The sequence below is a fragment of the Clupea harengus genome, chromosome 23, assembly GCF_900700415.2.
Source record: "Clupea harengus chromosome 23, Ch_v2.0.2, whole genome shotgun sequence".
NCBI classification, from domain to species: Eukaryota; Metazoa; Chordata; class Actinopteri; order Clupeiformes; family Clupeidae; genus Clupea; species Clupea harengus.
This window is the reverse complement of record NC_045174.1, coordinates 13,840,520-13,850,519: the sequence shown is the minus strand read 5'-3', so window position 1 is coordinate 13,850,519 and position 10,000 is coordinate 13,840,520. Positions and strand designations below refer to the sequence as shown.

General features: G+C 43.2%; 1 protein-coding gene across 1 annotated transcript in view; it reads left to right on the top strand.

Moving 5' to 3' along the window:
- The window catches only part of LOC105891172 (potassium voltage-gated channel subfamily H member 4-like), a gene marked incomplete at its 3' end in the record, with an annotated part of 53,774 nt that overhangs the window by 28,463 nt on the left and 15,311 nt on the right, over positions 1–10,000 (top strand). The window contains exon 5 of the mRNA XM_042703366.1: positions 5,977–6,217. Coding sequence (XP_042559300.1) covers positions 5,977–6,217 — 241 coding nt within the window. The remainder of the gene's footprint in view (positions 1–5,976; positions 6,218–10,000) is intronic.

Below are 10,000 nucleotides of genomic sequence, written 5' to 3'. Positions count from 1 at the left end.
TGTGTGTGTGTGTGCGTGAGTGAGGGAAGAAGGCCCCCATCCCTGCTGCCCTGTGTGCGTTCCCCACAGCAGGTCATAATGAGCCTTTTGTCCATATTAAAAGCATTCACAGACCCATATCTGTTTAGATCATATTAAAAGCATACACAGACCCATATCTGTTAAGTTCATATTAAAGGCATACACAGACCCATATCTGTTTAGTTCATATTAAAAGCAAATACAGACCCATATCTGTTTAGTTCATATTAAAAACATATAGACCCATATCTGTTTAGTTCATATTAAAAGCATACACAGACCCATATCTGTTTAGTTCATATTAAAAACATATACACATCCATATATGTTTAGTTCATATTAAGAGCATACACAAACCCATATCTGTTAAGCTCATATTAAAAGCATACACAGACCCATATCTGTTTAGTTCATATTAAAAACATATACAGACCCATATCTGTTTAGTTCATATTTAAAGCATACACAGACCCATATCTGTTCAACGTTTCATTACAACTATCTGCATATTTGTGATGTGAGAGTGTGGCTTTATGTTGGCAGGCTGGTATGGAATGAAAGGAGGAAAGGAGGAAGGAGGAGGGAGATGGAGGGATTACAGTGAGAGAGAGAGAGAAAGTGTGTGACAGAGGGAGAGAGAGAGAATGAAAAAAGGGGTTTCAAATATCTGCGTGTTTGTCATTTTGTTTGGAGGTAGAGAGAGAGTGGGAGAGAGAGAGAGAGAGAAAGGGAGGGAGGGAAAGAGGGAGAGAAAGAGGGGAGGGAAAGAGGGAGGGAGATGTTGCACATGTCATTCAAAGACACATCTTCGCGTTTTCCAGAGAATCAACAATGAGAACGGTGGAGGGATTACCCCTAATCTAGCCCACGCTAAAACCCACACACCCCACACCTTCATAACATGCTCCCCTGCTTCTCAGGGATTGGACTGAGTCCTACAGACATGAGCATACGACAACAAAGATGCTGGATGTGTGTGTGTGTGTGTGTGTTTGTTTGTGTTTGTGTGTGTATGGGTGTCTGGGTGCGTGTGGGTGTATGTGCGTGTGTGTCTTTGTGTTTGTGTTTGTTTATTTGTTCTGTACATGGTTGCTTTGTGTTATGGTGTTTGTGCTAGTGTGTTCATCACCATGAGCTCATGCCTGTGTTTTTCATCATGCTCATAATTGTGTGTGTGTGTGTCACCAGTGTGTGTGAGAGAGAGGGTGCATTGTATTTTATTTTCAGTTGTGTGCTTTAATGTATGCAAACTTTAGTGAAGTGTGCTTCTTTATGTGTGTGTGTGTGTGTGTGTGTGTGTGTGAGAGAGTGCATATGCACACACACATTCAGACGTCTCTATCCTTCCCCGCCCTCCTACCAGAGCAGGATTAGCAGCTCTTCAGGCGAAGGTTTAACATCACACCTGCGTGGAGCTTTTGAAGTCAGAACAGGATGTATGCCTTGAACAGCAGTGTGTGTGTGTGTGTGTGTGTGTGTGTGTGTGTGTGTGTGTGTGTGTGTGTGTGTGTGTGTGTGTGTGTGTGTGTGTGTGCGTGTGTATGCCTGATTTGAACAGGACCTACGCCTGAGTTACAATGAGGAAGTGTATACTCAGGCATTAAAAAGGGTCAATGAGATTCATTGCACACTCCATGCCACTTCAGTGGCAGCGTTGACATGATCTTCTCTCTACTAGAATGAGAGGGGGTTCAAGTGCTTTACATTTCATGCCCCTTGTGTATTTACCAATCACAGAGACTGCCTGGCTTGGAGGACCTTTTCCCTGCCATTGGGGGCTTTTGGGGCTTTAGTGTTGTGTCCAAGGATGTAGAAGCAGGAGGGGCAGGGGTGGCAGGTGGGTCAGGTGGGGCAGGCGCTTCAGGAGGCTTTATGTGGAGTATGTGGCCGGAGAGATGCTGTCTGGTTTCAGTTACAGTGGTCAGAGCAGAGCTGAAGAGACTAAAGAGATCTACATTTCAGAAATCATATGCTTCTCTGTCAGTCTCTCTTTCTGACTGACTACACATTAATCTACCTGCCTCTGGTGTCTGTCTATTCGTGTTGAATCTGTCCCCTTTTCCTTGCTGTCTGTCCTTCTGTCCATCCGCCCATCTATCGGTCTGTCTGTCTTCCTGTCCTATTTATTAGTTGTTGTTGAACCTGTCCCTCTTTCCCTTTTTTTCTTCCTTGTCCTTCACACACCCCTCCTTCAGAGTCTACTGTACTGTAACCCAGTCTCTCAGCCAGTCCTGTTGGTGTTGACTTGCTTTTTGTGCCTTGGCAGGGGAGAGAGGGCAAAGCTGACTTAGGGTCTTTTCAACTACTGAGAACTGCAAATAGCACCCTGCATAGTGGCGGATCTATATTAGCATTTCCCAGTAGCATAAACATGAAGTGATGTGATATGGTACATTGATCATTGTCTTGTTGCCAGCTTTATTAGTGTAAGGAAATAAGCATCTCCCCAAAATGGCCATCTACCGCACCAAACATGGGGTGCCAGGCTTATCCATCATGGTGACGAGCACACAGTATTCACACACACACACACACACACACACACACACGCACACACACACACCATCACCACCAAGTTCAAAGCCCGCCCCCAAGACACATACACATACACACAGCCCAGACTGCAACACTTCATACCCTGGGAGACAACCAAGCCAAAGAACACCAAAACATCGCTACCCATAATTCCCCAAACCAGGAACTCACCCAACAGTGTGCTACTGTAAAAGAGAGTGATTTACATTTACTCATGTAAAGGACACTTTTGTCTGACATAAATTGCAATATACGTATGTATAGTTTTTACTTATGTCTGGCTATTAGTGTACTGTTGTTTACTGACGCATTTCTCAATACTTTTTCACACCTTTTTCATACACCTTCACAGTTAACACAACGGGAAACTGAAAACCATTCAGTGAACATATCTTTCAAAGTTCCCAAACTATTTTCTGCCTCAACCTAACCACCTAACAGTGAAACCCTTTGTGTCTCCAGCCTTGTGTTGGACCTGGCTGTTGTGGCTTCAGTGAAAAACATTGCTGCCAAGCTGAGGGGTCGAGGCACCATCATAAGGGGGAGCCGGTCAAGGTGGTTGGCGCTGATAGCTGTTGTGAGAGAGATTGAAGAGAGTGGCGCTATAGTGGCTGTGCAGATGGTCTAGGTCATTAGTGGCGGTCGACACAGAGGCAGACATGATATGGATGTATGCTTCATGTCAGATAGTGAGCATCAAGGAGAGGTTTGATTGGGGCATTTGGGGCATTTTACTTATGTATTTATGTTTGTTTATTCAACCAATGCTTTTATGCAGCAAGTCCTACACGTACCGTATAATAAAAGTGCATCATTGGCAATAATAATGACAATAATAGCAATAATAATAACTTATTGATATACTTTATTGATTTTTTTCTTATTACGTGTTTGCTGCACATGAAAAGGGGATACATTTATAATGCACTTGCCAGCATTTGAAATAATTGACCCTGCAGTATTGATTTTAAACGTGTGAGGGAAAACACTTGGGTCAATAGTCTGGTTTTGACCCACGAAACCCCATTGCTGTTTCCACTGACATTTCACCATCTGGTAATTAAGTCAGATTCTCCCAAAGCATCCGCAGCACTGATGCAGTGGGGCACGCAGCGACAGTACAGAACTGCCACAACAGCATTAGGAAGTGATGCAGTGATTTATGGACATTTTGCCTGCAGTCAATGTGCTTTTCAATGGGGAGCTTTAATCAACTTTGTCGATATTTTTTTATCAATATTTTATTGTTTCACAAAGGAAGCTAAACATACAGTACACAGACTACGCACAGCACTGCTTGAGAGACATCCAAAATGAATGAACAAGTTGCATCTGCACACAAGACTAAGAGACATGTATGGATTTTTAGTGAATTGATAGGGTAGTTGCTGTACTGTGGGGGGGGGGGGGGAGGGGCTATGATGGAGAGAGTGATGACGTCAGACTGAGACTGGGTGACAAAAGCCCAGGGGTTCCTCTGTACACAGACGCATCATCCATCTGCCCGGCGCTTGCTGTGTAGGTGGTGTCAAAAATGGACAGAAATGGGAAAACTGTCATGTGGCTTCCCACAAAGGACACTTGCCCTCCACTGAGCGGTCACTGGACTCTTCCCTAAAGCACCATGGGGGTCGTAGTTCACTGGGGATGGTGTGTGTGTGTGTGTGTGTGTGTTTTGTGTGTGTGTGTGTGTGTGTGTGTGTGTGTGTGTGTGTGTGTGCAAGGCTTGAAGAGTGAAACCTAATGGGCTTGAAGATCAGCGTGGGCCGCGAGGGAATTGAAAGACGTCATGTGATCCAGAGGAGTTCCATTGTAATTTGCTCGTCCCCGAACCCACAGGGCAGGGGTGCCATAGGGTGACATGACCTTGGTGATGTAAGCAAACTAAAAAAGAAAAAACACACATATACACACACACACAGACACACACGCGCACACGCACACACACACACACACACACACACACACACACACACACACACACACACACACACACACACACACAAGATTCACACTCTTTTATCCCCTTTCTGTGCTTACAGACTGAGGGGAAAAACACGCCCTGGGTGTGATGGCATGAGTTGCCAGGGTGATTGTGGTCAGAGTAACATTGCTGTTGAAAAAAAAAAGATGAAAAAAAGGAAAAGTATGTCAATCACATGCTACAGCACGTATGGGGATGAACTGAGACGAGAATAACAGAATGAACCACAGCTCTGTGTTTGTCACTTGAATAGCAGCTTGAATCGATGAGTTTCCCACATTGCCACGGTCGGCTCCTTTGGACTTATTTTGGTGATCCATCATAAAAGGTCTGCCCTCATATCTCCCCCTGTGTTCAGCGTGTGTGACGTATGTGAGCGTAGATGTGAGCGAAAAGATTTCCCAGGAGATCACAGTGTCAAAAGGGTCGAGGGTTATTGATCACGAGATATCTATCCGCTTCATATCTTTTTTTTCTGAGGAGACAACTCCTTCATCATATACGGCATTTCTCCATTTCTCTCTCTCTCTCTCTTTCTCTTCTTTGGTCCATGGGCCACAATTATCACCTCCCACCCGTTTGATTGTTTAACTGAATTGAAAGAACCCGAACTTGCCAAATGCCGCTTTTACCGAAACCTATACAGGCTAGGGGGTGCCAAGCGCACACACACACACACACACACACAGACAGAAAAAAATTCAATTTAATACTTCATTAGCCACAATTCATGGCTCTGAGCCACTGCTAAAATCAAGGCCCATTGTTTAGCCGTGAATACGGACGGAGCATCTGTCTCGGCTGGTCACCGGGAGCAGCCATTGTCTGGCCTGATGGCTCTGTTGAGTGTTTCCAGGCCATTAGGGGAGGTCGTTTCCCTATTCTTGTCCGTGGGCGCTGGAGGCTTTCTGGGCCCCTAAATGAAGCCTCTCTTTTTAGACAATCCCATCAGCCAAGTTTATCAATGAGTGATTTTCACGGCTCCCTCCCTGTAAAACGATGTCATTTAGGAGGGATAATGGTGTTACCGAGTCAACGGTTATCCCCCAATCAGAGCAGCGCCACTGGCCTTGAGTATTCAGAGAGTTTTTGGATTCTCATTTACATTTGTTCATTTGTACTGGTGGCTTTATTCAGGATGGCGGTGGGCAGAGGTGGAGTATTGTGTTGGGAAACCGGTTGGTGCAAAGAGGATTGAACATGCTTATATATATTTATACCTATATGCCTCTTCTCTTCCTTTCTCTTCTCTCATGTCATATCCTCTCTCCTCTCCTTTTATCTTCTCTTCTCTCCTCTCTTTTTATCATCTCTTCTCTTCTCTTCCCTTCCCTTCCCTTCCCTTCTTTTCTCTTCTCTTCTCTTCTCCTCTTATCTCCTCCTCTCTTCTTCCCCTCTCTCTTTTCCTCTCTTCTACTCTTTCCTTCTCTCTGTAGAACATGTTCGAGAAGCCCTCTCTCCCAGAGTACAAGGTTGCCACAGTGCAAAAGTCCCGCTTCATCCTCCTCCACTACAGCATCTCCAAGGCATTGTGGGATTGGATGATCCTCCTCGCCACCTTCTACGTTGCCGTGACCGTCCCATACAACGTGTGTTTCACCGCATATAACGACCAGGAAACCGCCTCAAGGAGCACCATCGTCAGTGACATCGCCGTGGAAATGTTGTTCATTCTCGGTAAGTTCTGAAGAAGAGAAATGAGAAACAGATTTCATTCTCTAAATCAGGGATGCCTACCCTTCCCCCTGAAGATCTGCACCACCATCATCTTCAGGTTGTTAACCTCTCTCTTTATGTTAAGTGTATTTATGACAATGTACTTTTAAATAATACCACGCATAACAAGCATATATCTACTTGTATAACTGTTGATTTTCAAGTAAGCGCATATTATTACATATTGCTAACTCTAACAAAGTTGGATACATTAGTACATAACTAATTATATTAATTATTTAGTGAAGTATTAAGTACGTAGTGCCCAAACACACTTATTATACACAATATAATATAATTAGAATATAATATAATATAATATAATATAATATAATTGTTACTATAATAGCACCTGGCCTATGAAACACATTGAATGCACAGTCACAGCTGAACAGGATTAAATGGGTTTGTTCAAAGAGAGACACGAGAGGCACTTTGAGAGAATGAACCATGGAGACTTGGCTCAGAGTACTGGGTTGACATTTGGGTGATCTTGATCTCCGCATGTCTGCATCTGCACCTGTCTGAGGGAGACAGAGAGATTAGGAAAGGAGCAGGGAGCAGGAGGAAGGTAAAGTAAAGAGAATATGAGCAAGGGTCGGTATATTTCAGTCGAGGCGTGATTCCCCCCCCCCCTGAACTTAAGTGATGGAAAACCTCAGTGTACCACAGTCCTCACTTGCCCTGAACCTGTTAACTGAGGATTGGCATTTCAGAGATCTACCAAAGAGACTAAATGCCATGGCTACCAACTTCACTGTTTGTGTACTTCTAAAAGTGTGTGTGTGTGTGTGTGTGTGTGTGTGTGTGTGTGTGTGTGTGTGTGTGTGTGTGTGTGTGTGTGTGTGTGTGTGTGTGTGTGTGTGTGTGTGTGTGTATTTTGTGTTAGTGGTGGTGGAACAGAGGTTAGCATTGCTGCCCTGTAAACATTTGACCCGGGTCCAATTCCCGAACACTGCGGGATGCCCTTGTTAGTCGCCTTGGATAAAAGTGGCTGCTAATTACGGGACCTTTAACTTCACTTTTATTTCACACTGGTGTCTAATTTGCTCAACGCTGCCGCAATCATGTGCTTTATTAGCAGAGTCCGTGTTAAAGTGTGTTAAATCAACTCTGCTTGAGAGTTGATATCCAGGAGTAATGATTAGAACACCTCTGCTCTAATTGTTCAGCAAAACACATTCACATTTAGTAGCACTTTTTAATAGAGCGTGTACATCTTGTGTCGACTATATGATAACATAATATGCACGCGTTGTAATGCAGTATATACTCATAATACTTTTTTGATGTCTTCATACAGATTTATAATGACTTACTTGCACTCACATTTTTACTTTTAGCATGCTATTACATGTGTGCCCCCAGCTGTGGCTGTGCTGGCATTGTTGTAGGCAGACTGTAAGTATCTAAGGTTTCCACTAAGCTGGATTCTAAATGTTCATTTGATCCTAACCCTTCACTTGGTCAGTAAACCCAATGCTAATCTGTAATTTAACACCTTTAATTACAGCAGTTTGACAACGTTCAGGATCCTATTGCCCTCTTAACTGTTACAGTGCGCTTCAAAGTTTTCCATTCATAACAATGATGGTGCGGAAAAAAAGAGTAACAATTGGCAGAAGTTATTTTTGTCGGGTGAGTGTTTTGTTCACTGCTTCGGAGATTAGGGCATGATCTGTTTCCCCCTGGTTCTGTCAGCGAGAGCTCAAGCAGTCCGCTCGCGACAGGGCAAATGGGTCCTCTGTGTCAGTCGCGCTCGCTCACTCCCACGCTCAACTGCACCGGCAAGTCGGATTTGAACCGCTGCTAAAAATATCCCAAACAGGTGCAACTATTCAGAAGGCTCTTAAAAGAGTGGCAGAAGGCATTTGAGCACCGACGTTATTGAATCCCCAATTAGAGGCCCTGGCGTTGTTGTTAGATCTGCCAACAACAACGTGCCATTTAGAGGCACTGTCAGGATAGACTAGCCAATGACACGCCTTGTGTCATGCCGGGTCAGTAGATATCAACCAATGATGTGTCGCATTTCACATTTGTGCTCACTCTGTGACATGCCACATTTGACAGTTATGGTCTCGTACCATACCACATTTCATATACAGCTCGAACACATCTAAAACTACATTTGGGGACGCGTTTGAGACACACACAATACATTTCTCATACATGTCTCATTAATATCTCACACATGTCACACATCACACAACACATTTCTCATACATGTCTCATTAATATCTCACACATGTCACACATCACACAACACATTTCTCATACATGTCTCATTAATATCTCACACATGTCACACATCACACAACACATTTCTCATACATGTCTCATTAATATCTCACACATGTCACACATCACACAACACATTTCTCATACATGTCTCATTAATATCTCACACATGTCACACATCACACAACACATTTCTCATACATGTCTCATTAATATCTCACACATGTCACACATCACACAACACATTTCTCATACATGTCTCATTAATATCTCACACATGTCACACATCACACAACACATTTCTCATACATGTCTCATTAATATCTCACACACGTCACACAGGCCTAATGAGATGTCTTCTTTTACAGAAGTCTCAGCCTAATGATAGGTCTCATGAGTCACGTCTCAACATAAGGTCAGATTTAGCGCTGACGTGTTCGCCTTACCGCATCTGGCGCAATGCAGTCACAGAGGTATTCTCAGCTCGTAGCAAAAGAATGTCAAACCAATGAAGCTCAGCTGTCAGCAGACACTGTTGTACATAACGATCTCTTAGCAACGTTCAGGATCTTTTTTTACAAGTTCTTATTTTTGTATGTTTTTCAACTGTCTCACAGTAAAATACAACCCTCAAACATGGTTTGAAAAGGACTACAGAAAAAGAAAATATTATAAATATATTAAAGATATATAGAAATATTTTCAGTTTTCAGGATTTTTTTCTGTTAAATTGAGGTTTTACAAAGAAAGTCAATCACTCATACCTAGATGTTTTAGTGTAATTTAAACTTCATCACAGTTACAATAGACAAGACGTCAAACTGTGCTGTCAAGCCTTGAGCTACAGTACTGCAGACTACGCCAACTAACAGCACAATCAATCATCTGGAGGAAGCCGTTCCTAAGTGCCTGTCATGTTCTGGGTAGATGCTGGAGTTTTAAACTGATTGTTTGATTTTTCGCAACTTTTTTTCATGTGTGTGCAGAACACAGTGTGTTAAAGTTGTCTGCATACTTCATTTTAGCATCCTCAGTCTTTTCATGGTAAACCTTTACTTGTGTCCCACCTTGGGTTGGATATACACACCTTCTCATGTGTTTGCTAGTGAACACAGAGTGACCAGACACTAAGTGTGTAAGGATCGTTGGTGACCCCCATATGGAGGCTGGCTTTTTCACACTGGTGTGTATTGCCCATACTGGGGATCAGCAGACTCATCTGTCTATAGATTAGGTTTCAATGTCCAATCAACAGATTCTGATCTCTCTCTCTCTCTGTGTGTGTGTGTGTGTGTGTGTGTGTGTGTGTTTGTGTGTGTGTGTGTGTGTGTGTGTGTATGTATGGGTGTGCATGAATGTGTGTTGTCTGTATGTATGTGTGTGTATGTATATGTGTGTACATGAATGTGTGTTCGGTGTGTGTCTGCATGTGCATGTGCATATGCACGTGTGTGTGTGTATGTATGTATGTATGTATGTATGTATGTATGTATGTATGTATGT